General features: G+C 38.0%; 1 protein-coding gene across 1 annotated transcript in view; it reads left to right on the forward strand.

Annotated features, from left to right (window-relative positions):
* The window catches only part of DTWD2 (DTW domain containing 2), an 83,820-nt gene extending 76,455 nt beyond the window's left edge, over positions 1 to 7,365 (forward strand). Inside the window, exon 8 of the mRNA XM_027881326.1 lies at positions 4,370 to 7,365. Within this exon, the coding sequence (XP_027737127.1) occupies positions 4,370 to 4,540 (171 nt within the window). The 3' untranslated portion in view covers positions 4,541 to 7,365. The remainder of the gene's footprint in view (positions 1 to 4,369) is intronic.
* Positions 7,366 to 17,839: the final 10,474 nt, after the last annotated feature.

The following is a 17,839-nucleotide window of genomic DNA, read 5'->3' on the forward strand; positions in this document are numbered from 1 at the left end:
GAGGGCACCTCTCCATCCCAATCCTGCCACTTGAGGAGCGGCTATAGCCCTCTATGTCAAGGACTAGCTAGAGAGTGTGGAACTGCCTGAGGAAGGATGAGCAGCCAGCTGAGAGCTTCTGGGTGAAGATTAAGGGGAGGGCAGGTGATGTTATACTTGGGTGTGCTACAGGCCATCTAATCAGGAGGACAGGGTGGATGAAGCCCTCTCTAGGCATGTAGGAGCAGCACCATGCTCACAAGCCATGGTTCTCATGGGGGATTTCAACCACCTTGATAGCTGTTGGAGGGACAGCACAGCAGGGCACAAGCAATCCCAGAGGTTCCTCGAATATATCAATGACAACTTCCTTACATAAGTGATTGAGGGGCTAACAAGGACAGGTGTCATGCTGGACTTGGGCTCACCAACAGTGTAAGGAATTTAGTGCTCCAAGGCAGCCCTGGCTGCAGGGACCATGAGATGGTGTAGTTCAAGATCCTCAGGGCAGTGAGGATGGCACTCGGCAAGCTCACTACCATGGGCTTCAGGAGGAGCAGCCTTTGGCCTCTTCAAGGAACTACTTGATAGAGTCCCAGGGGAGGGAGCCCTGGAGGACAGTGGGGGCCAAGAATGCTGGCTGAATTTCAAGGATCACCTCCTCCAAGCTCAGGAATGATGCATCCCAACATGGAGGAAATCAGGCAGAAATGCCAGGAGGCCCCCATGGATGGAAAAGGAGCTGCTAAGCAAAGTCAGAGCAAAAAAGAAGTTTTCAGAAAGTGGAAACAAGGATAGGTGGGCTGGAAGGAACAGGGAAATTGTACGGGAAGCTAGGGATAAGGTTAGGGAAGCCAAGGCCCAGTTAGAATTAAGCCTGGCCAGTGATATCAAGGATAATAGGACTTCTGAAGTTTTATTGCAAGCAAAAGAAAGACTAGGAATAATGTGGGCCCTCTCCAGAGGGAAATGGGAGACATGGCTACCTTGGACAAATAGAAGGCAGATGTTCTCAATGACTGCTATGCCTCAGTCTTCAATAGCAAGTGCTCCAGCCACGCCACCCAAGTCAGGAAAGGCAAGTGCAGGGACTGGGAGAATGACAGTGTTCTAGTGTCTTCCAGTTCCTTCTTCCTTCTACCTCGTTCTTCTTTCCCATCACATTTTCTTATCCTGTAATACTCCTTTGCACACATCTTCCTGTAACTCTGAGTACGATGAGAAGAGTGACTCAGATTCTCATTGCATATATATTACTTTTTTAAAAGTTGATTTCAAGGTGCCAAATACATGCTGTGCTTGCCACAATACAGAATAAAAATTTGTAGAGAAGACTGATGGAGATTTAGACCATAGAAGAGCTACAATGTATATTGCAGGGAAAGTTGAGTGGAGCAGCAGTGTTGTAGTTATCTCTTCATGTGATGCTTTTCTAAGTTCACTTGACATTTTTTAGTACAAAACTTCAAAACATAGACTGTACACCAGGCATGCGTAATATACCAAATTGTACAAATGTGAAGTGCTAGACTGATTTCTAAAAAAAAGCAGCTTTCTTTTGAGTATTTCTTAACTATAGTGTATTGAAAATTGCTTTGTTTTGTGTACTCTGTTAGGTAGCTGTTAACAACTGTTCAGTTGTACTAATGTGTGGAATGTACATGTTGAACTCAATGTTAGCCAAGTTATGCTCGCTCTAAAGTACGATTAGTACTTTTAGCAAAGGAATATATTAGCAAGCTTGTCAGAGGATATAGTCAAAAATCACTCTGATGTCTTAATTTTCGTTGAGCCAGAAAAGCATGATGATTAGTTGATTTGTGTTTCTTTGGTACTGAACAATATGGCAAGCAGTGACTTTGAATTTTGTGTGCTTTTTCCTAGCTAAAACATGAGGCCACTTAAAGTCAGGAGAGTTTAATAATTTTAAGTTGCACATCCTATAGTAAATGTTGGGATATGGTATGTGTGTGTACACACCTTAAAATGTTTATTTACTTCAGCTGAGAACAAAATTGTCAGAGAAACATTCACATATATTCCCCAATTTCTTTATATTCTGTTAGTGAGGAATACTATTACTTCAGGTACTACCAGTTGAGGCTGTTGGGGATTTGTAAAATACCTTTGGATACAACTTGTTAAAAAGTGAGTATTTCCAAGATAGGAGAAACTTGAGAAAATTGGAAGATTAGTATCAGTAAAGTTTCTGTCTCTCTTACATAGGATATTAATGTTATGGTTAACTTTAAAAGTTATGGTTAACATAAACTAAAGTTTATGGTTAACTTCACTTAAGATCTGAATTCAAACTTACTGAGCTGACAGATGTTGAGAGTAGCTGGTGCTAGACTCTAAAAAGTTTCATTTAGTTAGCAGTCAGATAGGATTAATTTCCTTTTTAGCATATGTTGGTCTCAGAATATTTCCTGGAGTCAAATAACCATTATAATTTTTAATAGATTGGTAATTTTCAGTTATACTTTGAAGTAAAAGCACTGCAAGGTGATCTTTGACTCTCAAAAACCTGGTAACAGGTTGTGACAGAAGATTGAGTTTGGTACTGCTTGGAAAATAATAAATTTTACTCTGCAAAAACTAGACAGCAGAGGTGATCTGAATACCCCCTCACAGCTATCTTGAAGATTAAATGCTTTTGTAAGACAGGGCCACTGACCTCCAGCACTCCTGCAGGCATGGAATGCAACCCACTGGGTTATGTCTTCCCAGCAGCCAACTCACAACTCTTACATGTCATTGGAAGAATTTGGGACTTAATAGTACTTGAGTTTAGGTTTATCCCAGGTCAAAGAATACTAATTCAGTGTTAGCCTTTCCGTGTAAGTTGTGATCCCTCTAGTGTGTGATGGAAGAGGTCATTAAGATAATTAATCTTTTGTTGCTAACATTAGTAATATAATTTTAAAAAACCTTCTGAAAAACTTCTATGAGTAGATTTGCACCGTAGACCCATGTCTGCAATCCGATTGTGTGCTCAGGACATAGCACGGAAAGGTCTGGGAAAAGCCACTTTATAAACTCATCCACTTACCCACTACTTGCTACTGTTCACCCTGAGTTACTCATACACCTTTGCCTCAACCAAGTAATATTTTGATACTTGACCTCTGTATACTAGAAGAGGTTCTCAGGTCAAAAATTGCTCCTGCAATTTTCATGGTGTATAGTATGCCACCTTCATATGTGCCTCTGTGACAGTAGAGAGCCTCCTTATCATTAAATCAATTGCATTTAAAGCTAGACTTAGATTAAGCCTGTAGGCACACAAGAAGGTATGGCTCAGAAATTGGAACTCTGTTTAAAGAGGCTTTTCGAGAAACTTGTGTGTATGTATGTAGGGTTTTATATTTATTTTTTCTTTATTGTACTACAACAACATATTTTTCCTTCGTTAGGACTTCTGTCTTATTCAGGGTGAATGTTTAGTTCATGTCGACAGTTCCCTGTCTGGTATTCTGGTACCTGTATTCCTTCATCCCTATCACTGAGAAGTGGCCCAGCCTACTTTTCAAAGACAAAATTACCTTTTTCTCAAAGTGTTGAAGTAGCCAAGAGCTACTCTCTGAATTGAGTGCTATTCCCAGACTATAAGATGGTGAATTGAGGTTAAAAGCTATGGAAGTTAAAAACGGGCACTTAGTTTGATGCCTGTATAAGTCACTTGATTTTCCTCTCTGCTCATAAGAGTGATATTTTCTCAGTAGAATCTCAGCTCCTGCTGACTGCAGTTAACATTTGTAATTGCTTTACACATCTGCACATGAGGTTGTGTGATACTGAGTCAGGCAACCAGAAAATGAAGAATCTACAGTTAGGAACCCCTTGAGATAAATTTGGTTTGTGTGGCATCATTAGTCCTACATAATATTGCTGGGCAGAAGCATGGATAGAGTCCAGGATAGCAGTCCAGCTGCCTCTACCATGAGTCTTTCCTCTCTTTCTAAAACCCTGCCTCAAGGGACTTTTGTGCAAACACAAACAGCTTAGTTATTGTGACTTATTTTATTACAGCTTGTTGACCGAGCCACAGTAATTGATTGTAGTCCCTTGCTAAGGTCAAGTCAAAGCCATAACTTACAGTAATGTTACTGGGGCTGAAGTCAGGATTGAGTAGATCTGAGGAAGGAGTGAGGGATGGCAGCAGGTAGGTGGATATACGACTGCTGTGTTGTTCTTTTCAGTACATCTCGTGTTCAGCTGTGCCCTCTGTGTCTCCAAAGGTTGTATTTTATCAGCATTTATCATCCAAATTGTATTTTATCAGCATTTTTAAGTTGTCATTGAATAAAAACGTGGAATAATTGATGTCTATAAAATATCATACTGAAAGGTTGGGTTTTTTGTTCCCTGTCCCTTCATCTTTTTGCAGACTATACTCCATCCACTTCAAGCTTTATGCTCTTTCCAACTTCAGCATGGTGCCCAGATCCATCACAGCAAGGAGCATCTTCTTAAAAATGGCTTATATGACAAGCCAATGCCAAAGAATAAACGCAAACTCAGAAGAATGGAGCTTTTGGTGAATAATGTTAAAATATAAGAAAACTGTACTGACTGTACAGTGGGATTTATTTGCAGCTCGCAAATGAATAGGAATCTGGATTTGATCCAAATCGTTGACTGTACTATAATAAAACAACTTTTGGGCCTTCATAGGAGAGAGTTTATCTACCAGTGTGACAAACGGTAATGGACAAGTTTTTCATTTTTGCATTAGGCCAAGTGCCTTTGTTCAGATGATGGAAGATCATTCTCATTTCCTGTAAAGAAAAGAAAGAAAACTCTGAACATAATTTAGAGTTATGCTATCACTTGGGTGTCAAATAGGATCCTCAATATGACTGAATAAATTTATTTTTGAAAGGCTTTTATTAGTACAAAAGACAAGAAATATGAATATGAATGTGATGGAACAGTAAGGCTTCAACATTTAGAATTATATTGAATTTCTACTGAGCTTTTTAGCTTCAATATCTAATTACAGTAGGCTTTCAAACTGTAGTTCCTTATATTACTTGGTTCAGATGAACATAAGGCATGGTATTTGGATAGTTCTTCTTAACTTTGAGATTTTTATTTCTTATATTGTTAGAACTCCTTTTTGTAAATTTACATATATTTTACAATGCAGTTGGGTTTAGTTTCTCTCAGACTTAATTTTTAAATTAAGCTTGCATTATGTTTTTACCAGAAACTGAACAAGTCCTACCTAAAAAAAAGAAAAAAAAAAAGCAATGTAAAAAAATGATTTTTGGAATTTTAACTCAGGTGTTTCATTCTTACTTGAGTAAAAACTAGTCTTCTGCAGATCTTGTAGATATAAATACATCATACCCATATCTTGACATGCAGTGGTTATGCTACTAAAGTAATTAAACAAGTCCAGTGTAAATGGCTCTGTAAGAAGTATGATGCAATGACAAATGATTAATGATTAGGTTTGGTTACAGCCTACTACCATGATTACAGATCTATTAGATTTCGTGTGTTCTTTAGGTTTTCACTTCTAATGGTGATAGATAACTGTACCTCTTTCCAATAGGAATTGCGGGAAGCAGAAGAATTGGGTATTTTTGCAAGTTTTCTGAAATAATACCCTATGATCTGCAAGAAAAAGTAAAGTGAAATAAAGGATCTGATGATCCTTTCTTCTTATACATAAATGGCTCCTTCATGTAACAGATTAAAATGCCTAATGTTTGTCTTTACTGGTAGTTCCACTCTAGGTAAAAACATGGAGCTAATTGGCTACTAATTAACCTTAGAAAAAGATACTTTGTCTTTAATTTATGAGATGCAAGGCAAGAAACTGCAGAACTGGGGGATGTAAACACAACTAATCAATATATTAACTGAAAGCTTTTCTGCGATTAACAGGAGAGGTCAGAATTAGGTCAGAGATTAGCTAAGAAGTTTTAGTTAACCCTGAGCTAATAGTGACCTTTTGTTTAGGCATGGATAAACAATGTAATTTGTCTGGCTATGTTAGCGAAGTTTATATAACCTTTTTCTCTTCTCCTGGTCTAGATAAATCCGGTGTCTGTCGCTATATTCAGCAAAGCTGAATTAGTTTTGACAAATCTGAAGCAAACCAGTCTCATATGATTAATGATAGTGTAGTTGCACTTTTGTTCACATTGGAACAGAGAAAGGGCATGTTTATTCCTGTAGCACACTAATCTCCAGGCTAACTTGGAGTCTGAAGTTGAAATCTCGTGCAATTTGCTTGCGCAGCCTTGTGTGTGATGCTACCCACAGTTCTGGGGTTGACATGACTCCTGCTGGACTGGGAATCTTATTTCCCTGTGCTGTGGGACGTGATCAGTAATTCCTTAAGGAAACAAGGCTATCAGTTAAGCTTTATTGTTAATGCCATATTTGCATGGATGATGTTCACATTTAATGTTGTGTATGTTAATTTGATTTACCTTATTTTAGATTCATCGAGAACAGTAGTGTATCTTTTGACCTACATTGCGAAGATTATTTTCCTAAACAGAAGGTTAAATGTGTCTTTACATAATTTGTGAGTTTATATTATACAGAACAGAAAGAAATTTGTATTACAGCCTGGGATTCACAGCCATCTGCAAAATGCCTTAGAATTACAGGATCAGAGAAATAGTTATCTTAATTGAGTTATAATCCTACATTAAATACTCTCATGTGTGCAGTCTGTGCGGAGTTTTCTTGTTTTTCACCAAAGGACAAATTCCGCACAGCTTACAATATGCACTTTTTAGCTTTGTTGATTCCTCTTGCTCTTTTAATTTTGCTCCTGTGGATAACAGGATTTGTAGGATCTCATGCTGGATGCATGGAAGCCTTTAATTGCTAATTTCCTGTGTTGTACGATACTAGATCAATCACTATGCAGCAGTTGCTGAAGAAATTAAAGCCAATTCATTGCAAACCTCCAGGCATTTTATTTTTGGAGGGTTTTTTGTGTGTCCCGGCTCAGCTATAATATAGTGAACATTTAGATGCAACAGAGCAGTCGCATGAAGTTCAATTTTAGATTTGTTTGAAGCTATTAAACACAAAACACAATACTTTTAAAAAACTTTTTTGGGGGAACTTTCATGATTTTAAAAATATGAACAGCGTAAGAGTTAAGAAAGTTTGTTTTCAGGTCTTTTGTATTTAAAATTTTCCTATAAATACATTACCTCAAAGACATTAGTACTCTGAAGTCCAACCTCTTTTGACTATGTTGTGTGTGATAAACCAGCACTCTTTGTAAGCAATTCCAATACAATGAATTTAATTTTCAGTTTTATTTTTGCTGTAATGGTAGATCTGTTTCATTTTTCACTTTCTGAAAGATTAATGAGTGAAACCCACCAGTCTAACAAGATACTGATTTAAAAAGAAGGAATGTGTTTGCTTCTAATGTTTGGTCCTTTGTCCTTGTCCATTTTGTACTTCCAAATGTTGCTACAGAGATGAAATCTGTGTGCCCCAGTGTCATGCTTTAGGAAATCAGTGACATGGATATTAGGCTTTTGAACAGGTATATGTATTTTTCAAAGGTGGGCATTGTTAAGTCACAATATTTTTATAATCTGTGAGACACAGTCTAAGAAAAAAGACAAAGCTGGAAATCTTTCGAAATTAGAACACACAGCACACCTCCCCTTCGGTTTAGAAAGGTTTCATATTATGGAGGTGCTCAGGACAAACATAGATGTATTTTTCTTCAGCGTTTTACTTTTATTGCCTCATAAGCCCATACTACCAATAAATTATTCTTTTATTAGTTTTTTCTTGAAATAAAAAGAAAACTGACTTAAAAAGGGGAAATATTTTAAGACTAAGGGATTTTTTCTCAACTGCCACATTAGATAAAAAATTGCTTATGTTGCATTATTTTCTATAACTTCTCTGATTGTTTTGAAATTTAATTAAAAACTGGACATTTTAAAAGGGATAGTGTTTCGTGCTTTTCTCTTGGTGTTTTTTTATGTCCATGTACATGAATCCACATAAATTATATATTTGTTTCTACCTCAAAGCAGTAAAAGATATAATTTACTGTGACGATGTGCCACTGCATCTCTACAGAAATGAATTTGTTTGCATGTACTGGTATTACAAAGCCTAGTCTTTTTTTTTATGCTCTTTTAACACCATTCAGTCAGTTAATGAAGAGAGGTAGATTTGGCTTTGCTGTTTGAAGGAAAAGGATTCCTATTTATCCATTGAAACCTGCATGATGGCTAAATTGCTGTGGCAGTTTCTCAAGTATTTCAGTTTTAGAGCTCTTTCTGCAGTGGCAGCTGACTCCTGTTTGCTGTCCCAAAAACATGCACATCTCCACACACACTCTCTGCGCCTTCAGCTGTGTCCTAGTAGAAGCAATGAGCTGAATATTCTGTACCTCACCCACAGTTTTTCCTTCCCCAAATTGTTACGCTCATGTTAAAAAAAAAAAAAAAAGACCACAAAAAACCCCCCAAAAAACCCCAAACAAACAAAAAAAAAAAAAACCAAACACAAAACAAAACAAGAACTCATTTCTTTGTTATGCAGCCATTCTGGATTTTCCTGCTACAAAACCTGTACTTTAGGGACTTCCATACTGCTTTGGTTACCAGGTTTGTTCCTTTTATCCCATTTTGCAAACCCTCCAAAGTTCTGGCTCTTAGAGCTGCTGCTTTTGCAGTGAAGGGACAGATGACAGACGAAATAGAAAAAGAGAAAGGCCTGTGTTTTAAGAAGTTGAATAAGAGTTTGTCATTGCTTTAACCCCAGCCAGATACAAGCCCCACACAGCCGCTCGTTCACTCCCCCACCAGCAGGATCAGGGAGAGGATCAAAAGAGTGACTGCCAGAAAACTCCTTTGTTCAGATAAAGACAGTTTAATAGGGAAAGCAAAAGCTACACACGCAAGTAAAACGAAACGAATTAATTCACTGCTTCCCATGGGCAGGCAGGTGTTCTGCCTCTCTAGGAGAGCAGGACCCTATCATATGTAACAAGTGACTTGGGAAGACAAACACCATCACTCTGAACATCCCTCTTTTCCTGCTTCTACCAGCTTTATATGTTGAGCATGATGCCATATGGCCTGGAATATCCCTTTGGTCACTAGGGATCACCTGTCCCAGCTGTGCCTTCTCCCAACCTCCCACACAGCCCCAGTCCCATCACCAGCCTGGCAGTAGGAAAAGCAGAAAAGGCTCTGTGCAAGCTCTGCTCAGCAAAACCTTCTCTGTATTGTCAACTCTGTGTTCACTACAAATCCAAAACACGGACCCATGGCAACCACTGTGAAGAAATCTAATGTACCCCAGCCAAAACGAGTACGGAGACTTAAGATAAAGTTGTTTCTTTTGCTAGGGTGTGTCTGCTAAAAACCTTGGTACTCATCCCTGTGGCTTGGTGCTCTTGGCACTTAATACCAGTATTGTCCTAACAGTTTGACTTATTTGTGGAGTATATCCTAGGGCACCAGCATTACTGTTATGGATCCTTTTATATTTCCTGAAAGATGCTAACTCGTTTTCTTTGTGAGAAGGTACTTTTATCACTAAGCAACAGAAGAATTGCTATACCTATGGAACAGCAATGCTTGCAGCACAGTTAAAGATGAGGTTTATACACCATTTGGTCTGGTTGGACCATGCATACTGCACTTCTTATGTCCTTGGATGTAAGAGGCAGCAGATGCTCAGTTGGAAGTAGCTTTGAACTGTTCTCTCTGCCCATGGAAGTAGTAATTAAAAACCTCAGTAGCTGTAACAGACCATATGCTATACTGTGGCCTACTGTGTCTATAAGGACAGGTAACATATTTTAGCTTCTATAGCTTTTTTAGCTGAACTGAAACGGAAACTTTATGTTACATATGCGAGATTCTTTTGGGCTTGAATACTGGGATTTACTCGCAATAAGGAGATAATATCAAAGACTATATACCAAATATTTAAAGCAGATTAAGACATCCCTACTTAATGTGTTAGTGTAAGAAAGCAACAAAGAATATTTGGCAAATCAATAATATATAAACCATTTGCTGCTTATATACATGAATGTAAATATATATCATGTGTTTACAAAATACATATGTTATTAGAAGCTATTGCCATTTTTTTAAAAAAGCTTTAAAAGGAAAATTAAATTTCTATGAAACAGAAGTCAGTGCTTCTAGTTATCTCTTTTCCTTTTTTTGCTGAATGGCTCATATATATACATATATAAAATGTGTAGATAAAAATGTTTAGTGGAATTTTTATTTGTCTTTTTTAAAATACATTTTTAGGTGGATATATTGAGAAATGGGTCATGTACTTGTTGTGATTAGGCATTTGCAGAATTGAGGTCACGTACACTACCTTTGATTTTTTCCCATAATTACCAGCAGAAGGCAATGAGGAAAAAATGATACTGTACTATATTAATATATCAGCTTTTGGTGCTTTATTATACTTGAAGCAGTCCTCTAAGGAATTTTAACTTTACCTAAAATCAAGCTCCCTGTTCTTTTTAGGGATTAGATAGGATGTCTTCAGTCAGTGCTCCATGTGCTAGTGTATGCCAAATGTGGAGTCAGTATTGTGGGGAATACTAGGTTTAGATGAGAAGATTATTAATATAAGTTTCCCTAGAAAGATTATGTTGATTTTCACTGAAAATTAAAGTCCATGGACTAGTGCCTAAGCCTTGTTTGTTTGTTTGTTTGTTCCATGGAAGTGTAATAGAGTTGCATGTAACTGGAATCTTAGTGGCCATTCTCCTTCATTCTGAAATGTATCAAAAATGGACTTGGTAACAGAAAGTGCTGGTAGTCAGGTATTTGCCAAAAAACACCACAACCAACCACAACAGTTGTGGCTTGTGATCCTTGCCTTATTTAAAGGCATTTTCTTTCTGTTCTTCTTTGAGCAGGCATTTGGTACCCAAAATGCGCACTTCGGCTGATCTTGAAGCAGTTGTGAGATTCTTGTTCTCCTTGGCTCTGTTCACCTGTCTCCCCACCGACAGACAGCAGTTCTCCCCTCTGGGATTTGTGGCAGTTGCCACGTTATGATCAGTGAGAGTTTCACACTCTGTAGCCAAGCAGGCTGAACCTACACCTCTGCCTGCAAAACTAAATCCTCCCTGCCTATCTGTTCAGACAGCAGTCGTGTTTCCTTTTGACTCAGTTGTCACTGTGGAGTCGCAGATGATATTTTGCGGAGCTGTTCTGGCACTGTTGGGGCATTTTGTGCTTTTAATATGAGAAAGGAGAACACACCAGTTTCTGTTGCAGTTACTGTTTACTAGGGGTTTATCTGAAATGGAAAAAATGTCAGTATTGTCCAATGATGAAGGATAAATTATGAAAGCAAACTTTTAAGGACCAGATTTTACACTTTACCTAGGAGCTCATAACAGCAGGTCCTTGCTTACATGTCCTTCACAAGATGCAAGGAAAATCGCAGCCCTTCTGTTCAAGGGAATAGAAGAACAGTTTCATCTGTCTATCTCTAGAGGCATGTATTGCTTCAAAGACAGAGGGAAGGGGGCATGACTGTTGTGTAGCTCAAAACTGTAATCCTGAGTATTACTGCTATAAAAGGGAATCTGTGGATGGATGCAGCCTCTTCTTTAGGATATGTCCTCTTTAAAGTTTTTAAGGACTTTACATCAAGAGAAATTTAAGTGTATTTAAGAATCAAACGAGAAGTGTTCACTTACCTGAGGTCAGCATTGTTGACCTCAGTCACCTCCAAATTATTTTTGTTGTTTTCACAGTGTATATAAGAGAAGATGATACTAATTCAAAGTTATAGCAAAGTTTGGGGACAGGGAATTGTGTTTTTATTGTTTCATTTTGTTTTTAAAGGTGGCTTTAAAATTGAGGAGCACAGGAGAGGTTGTTACTGGAGTTGAATTGGTTGTGAAGAGCAGTATGAGTTACAGAATCAGAGAGTTTTCGACCCCGTAATTTGCATCTGCTTTGACTTCCTAGAACTTTGAAGAAAAATTGTAATGTGAATTTAATAACCTTTCAGAGAACTAACTCAGTCTTCATATTCTGTTGAATTTTTTTTTTTTTTAAATAGGTGCTTTGCTGCCCCTTCTAGAAAAACTTTGTTTTTGTGAAGCTCTGGATTAAATTTTAGTGATTTGGATTAAATTCACTGCAAGTTTTACAATTAGCTTTAATTTTTTACCTGTAAAATACTGAGTATATTCTGCCTCCAGAATTACTGAAGCACCCATAGAAGATGGAAACCTAGTTGCACCCTGTGTATGTTCTCAGCTTTCATGATGAAATGTCATCCTCCTGAAATAATTCTATGACTTGTGTCTATTAAATGTCAATAGGTGATTTCCTTTATAAAATCCTCTAAATTTACAGTTATATCAGTGCCTTTGAGATAATTAGTAACTTCAAGAAGTAGATGTTTGGCAAGTAGTTACTTATATTAAATTTTATTTATATTAAAATGTTTTTCATATCTACCTCTTTGTATTTTTTCAGTTGTTTTTAGGAACTTTGTCATGTGCTCAACAGATTTCCCGCCTTTGAGTTCAGTGTGCTATTTCTGGTGTGTGGCAGGTAATAGATGACCGTGAATACATGCTTCATATACTGTTTCTTTGTCAGGGGTAAAAATGCAATGCTTTTCATTAACAATGGAACTTAAAAAAGAGGAAGAAATAAAATATGACAGGAGTGTTCTGTTGAGTGATTCTTCTAGTTCAGTTGATGATTTCTACAGGGGAATGCCCAATGAATAATTCAGGTAAGTTGGAAGCAAGTGCCTTGCTGACCAATGACTCAATGAAGAAATCATGTTGGAACCAAAGTATCCTATGTAAAATGCATTATAGTCTTAATGCTGATCTTTAAATATTAATAAGTTTTGTCCTGGAGGATAACCAGTATGCAGTGTGGTTGAACCCCAGATAGGATTCATGTGTGTCACTTGTGAAGCTGTCACAAATACTCTGTTTTAAAAAGAAACAGAATGCAGGTTCACTTTGCTTAATGTCGCTCCAGTTCTCAGGCAAGCTGAACTGGTTTTTAAGAAAGATTGTGTTGACAGAATTTTACAGATGCGTGTGGAAACTATAGCAAAGAAGCAGGTACTCCACTTTATGTTGCTATGCTTTCTGAAGAGAACAGGAACTCTTCCTGAAGAGTTAGATTTCCTTGAGTAAATAATCTGAGCAGCAACACAAACAAGCTCTTGAATAGAAATATCTTTTTAAAATTATCTGTAGTAACTCAGAAATGCATAGTAAATACCAACTCTTGTGTTTTAATTTCCATAGTTATTAAACAAATATATTTGTTGTGCAAGTATGCTCTGTTGTGAATGCAACCTCTAGATGCTTGAGTTATACAGAGAATAATGATGATTATCTGAAACACTTTCAGGAGTTTAAAAAGGTTTCTTAATTTCCTCATTTTCACTGTGGTGCCAAAACCTGCTAACATGTTTGCTTTATGCCTAAAATGAGATTTTTGAAAGTCAGTGGATTGTTTGTGTCATTCCTGTTTACCTGTTTTGTTAGGCTAGAGTTCATACTGCTGTGATTGTGGCTATTGAAAGCCTCTCTGAGGTATGTGCAGCTGGAGACTGCTGCTTTTGCTTCTGCCTTACCATCACCATGGTATTGTGCACTGGCATAAGGACTTCACTGCAGCATGTAAAATTTGTTTCAGCATCCCAGAGCTGAAAACGTGTTCTGATGTGCAGTGGCATTCAAAAGCTCATTGTGATATCTGGATAGCTACTGCAAGAAGGTTTTTTCACTTCTTCGATGTGTTATCCTAGAGGTCCTACTGATATCACTGACAGGCTCAGCCTTGGCCACCAGCAGGCCCATCTTGGAGCTGGATGGAACTGACTCTGACATGGGGGGAACCTTCTGGCACGTTCCCACAGAAGCCCCCCTGCAGCCTCTCCCCTGTTATCCCACGAATTTGCCACAAAAGCCCAGTACCATGAACATCCATTGCTGACAACGCAGCTGCAGGACAAGGTTCGCGGACCCAGACCAGCATATGTGACACAAACAGCAGATCAGGACAAAACTGCACTTTTGCTGAGTGCAGAGATGGCTGAAAAGTGGCAACTCCAGGGATTCAGGGCACATATGGTGTCTTTATGCTGCAAAAACAGTGGGCAGGCTCTTACCCAAAATGGCCCAGAGCTTCCCTGGTGAAGGTCTGTACTCAGTACTGTAAAAGAAGCAAAAAAACCCCAGATTTGGGACCAATGTCAGTCTGACCCAAGGGAAAAAAAACCTTACTGACTGTAAACTTCAGGAAAGGGTTTTTCACTGAGAGCATGGTTGGTCACTGGAACACATTACCCAGGGAAGTGGTCATCATGGCACCAAGCCTATCAGAGTTCATGCGGTGTGTGGATGACACACTTGAGTTACATGGTTTAGTTTTCAGTAGTCCTGTGGGGAGCAGGGGTTTGGATCTGATAATTGTTAGAGTCACCTCCAACTTGAGATATTCTGTTATTTGATTATTCTACTACACGTCTAAGGTAATTGGTTGAAATACCATTGTACATTCTTTCCCCATTACCTGAAGACTTAACAGCTTCCTGTTTTCAAACAAGATGACAATTTCTACTTGGCAGCATTTGTTAGAACTGATTGTGTATAGCTCTTGCATACTCTTCTTGTTTTTTGCAGTGTGCCTTCTAGGATAAAATAGGTTTTCATTAAACCTACTCAATTTGACAAAACATATTTTAATGATGCTCTGTAATGCCAGAGATTTTACATTTAATGGCACTTGGAGCATATTGACACAGAAAACTGCTGTGACATGTTTATGTTTCAGTGTTCCTTGAAGCAAAAGTCTGTTTTAATAAAACATGACACAGTATTTGTGGTGCTGTGATACATAGGTCATTGATTCTTAAGGAACAGTATGACATCATTTCAGGAAAGTAGATGTGATCCCATTGAAGTGTAATGACAGTTTTAGAAAGAGTGTCAGTACTTTAGGCTCCCTATGGCTTTTGATTTCCTTTTAGGTAGTTAATTAAAAAAAATATTAATTCCAGATAGCATGTCAGACTCAACTTCTGCAAACAAAACCCAGGAAATAAGGGCTAAACCAAAATAGGTCACTATCTTTTAGTCCTTAAATCTCAAATTGTACATGCTTGAGTATGATTTTTAGTTAATGATATGAACAAAACTATTTCAGGTAATACTGTAGAGTAGTAGTGTTTCTTGATGGGTGAGATGTGGTAATTGGCCATGTGTGTACAAGCTGCAGTGTAGAGTAGTTAATTTTCAACATGGTTACAGTGTTAGAATCTTGTGATTGTGTTTTTCAAGTCAGTGAGCTATCCAGTTAGCCTCAAATGCTCAGTGGAGCAGTCTTTAAACTTGCCCCCGCAAAAGTACAACAAGCTGATTTCAAGAGCGTTAAAAAATGTAATAGACTTTTGTCTCTCTGTGAAAGAGAAATCAGGTCTGCAGTCTTGACAGAGGTTTCTCACTCAAGCTGCAATTTATCCATAGCAAAATTGTAATTCTCATAAATTGCAAGTGCAACATAATTTGCGCTTTACAAAAACATGGGATACTGAAGGTATCCCTTCAGGACTGCTTGGATTTTCCAAGCCTTTCAAATTCGTTTTTTGTCTTTTCCTTGATTTTCAACATGTCCTTTATACTAGGAATTACATTCTAACCTCCTTGATGTCTCTCTTGAAATGTCTGCTTCCCTGTGCAGAGCACATGCCAACCCACCTCTCTGAAAGGCTCTGTTTAATATATGTATTTCCTTTGGCTTCTGTCTGACTAGTTTTACCACAAGACAGAGTACCAGTTTTCCCCAACTAGTAAATTAACAGATTCTTTCTCTTATTTTTACATGTCTAGTTTTTGATTGGCCAGACTTAAGAATTACTTCTCTGAATCTCTGGAGTTTAATTGCATGTAAATTAGTTCTTTCATTTGCCTTATTGTGCTTACTGATTTCTATTAACATTCTTTTCAGAGATCCATTTTCTTTGCTTCAAAGACCTTACATCTCAGTATAAAATTAGAACATTTTCTGGTTCACATGCCTGTATCGTAAACTAAAACTGCAACATCGAATGTTGCATGGCATCTGCTTTGTATAATTTGTTATGTTTTATATTTGCTTTTCAGGAAGCTCTCTCTAATTTACCTATTTGGAACCTCTTTGGCCTTCATGTATGTTAACTGACAATTTATCAGATCATAACTTTGTGTAAAAGTGCTACGAAATGCCAGAGCCATCTCAGAATTTGTGCAGTGTATTATAGGAGATGTCTGTGGGTGAGTTTGTAAGGTTATGGTGGTGCTCTTTTGTCTTCCCATGTAAACTCTGCCCTGTATATGTCTGTATATTGGCACACAATAGGCCTTGGTTTGATTTGTGTCTGCTTCCCTTTTTGAGGAAGCTATAGCTTTGGACACAAGCTCTGCATGAACTGGAAACAAGCTTTTCTTTTTCCATTATGAAACAAACTGGTGCATTCTAAAGGGGCCCACATGTACCATAGTAGAGATGTAACTGGTATGCACAGCGCTCAGTGAATTTGGGCATAGAGATGCAGATATTTACCAAAGTCCTTTCAGAAGCTGCTTTTGTGTCTGTTCAGTGTGGTCACAGAAAGCCTAAGCCCTCCTAGTATTGCTTTTCTGAGCTCCACAAGCTCCACATGCAGAGCACACTCAGTATGGTAGGAAATATACTTGATCGTGCTGACGTGTACAACAGGACCCAGGTACCACAAGGCACAAATGATGTGTGAGAACACTAATTTTTCTTATCCTCCCAATTTTCCTCCTGTATCTTTGTAAAGCCTGTTTGGACAATGAGACAAAGATTGTGATGGCCAGAGGAAAGATATGTTAAGGTGTTCCCTTTTTTTTTTAGGTTAAAATTTTACTGCGTCAGAAGTGACTGTAGTCTCACCAAAGCAATGTTATTCCTTCCTTCATGAGGAGTTTAAACACAGTTTAGTAATGAATGAAGCTGTATTTTTGTAAAAATTTGCCTTAGTGTTAGCTAATGTGGTCTAGTACAAAAGTATCATCTTTCATTAAAAGGAAAATTTGGGCTCTCATTTCTCAAAGATCTCAAGCGAATCTCATACATTTGAGCACTAATCCTACTAAAAGTATTTTATACCAGTAATTTGTTTTAATTTGTAGGTGGGTATAAGATGTGCAGGCTTCTGATGTTTGCTAAGGTTTTTTTTTGTGTTATTCTAGAAGTAATTTTTCAGTGGAATGGAAATACTAATGTAAAAGTTGACTGTGCATGACAATGCTTATGTTGTCAGACCAGTGCCTGTTGAGAATTCCCTTAAACTACATAAGAGTTAGTTCAAGAGAAGCTTTAAAGCTTCTGAAAGTTTTCTAAGACTTGTCAGTGGAACTGTCTAAAACTGAATGGACCTGCAGAATGTACTAAATCTGATTAACAGAAGATGTAAAGTCTACTTATTTTTCCTTTTTCTACTTCTAAAATTTCTCTTTGTGGCAGTTCATGAATGTAATAGGCTCCTGGCAGTGAACTAAAGGGATTCCAGTTTTCCTGGCCTTTTACTGTAGATCTGGATAGCCTTATGTTGCAACATGAAGTATTGTTTTAATACTCTTTGGAAGCTGTAACTGCTTACCTCTGAATGTGATGATGATGGCCAGTCTCTTCGCGAACGAAGAACCGGGGAAGGTCTTTCCACCTTCCAGCCTGCGCATTGGATTTTTTTTTTTTTAGGTGAGACACAGTGTGCGCGGAACTGAGCCCACCCTTTAATCCTGAGGTTCATCTGCCGGGGCCAAGCACGCTTGGACGGTGGCAGCGAGGTCCTCAGGACGTAGATG

The sequence above is a fragment of the Empidonax traillii genome, unplaced genomic scaffold (assembly GCF_003031625.1).
Source record: "Empidonax traillii isolate 1590-97213 ecotype Southwest subspecies unplaced genomic scaffold, ASM303162v1 scaffold7:size3022706, whole genome shotgun sequence".
NCBI classification, from domain to species: Eukaryota; Metazoa; Chordata; class Aves; order Passeriformes; family Tyrannidae; genus Empidonax; species Empidonax traillii.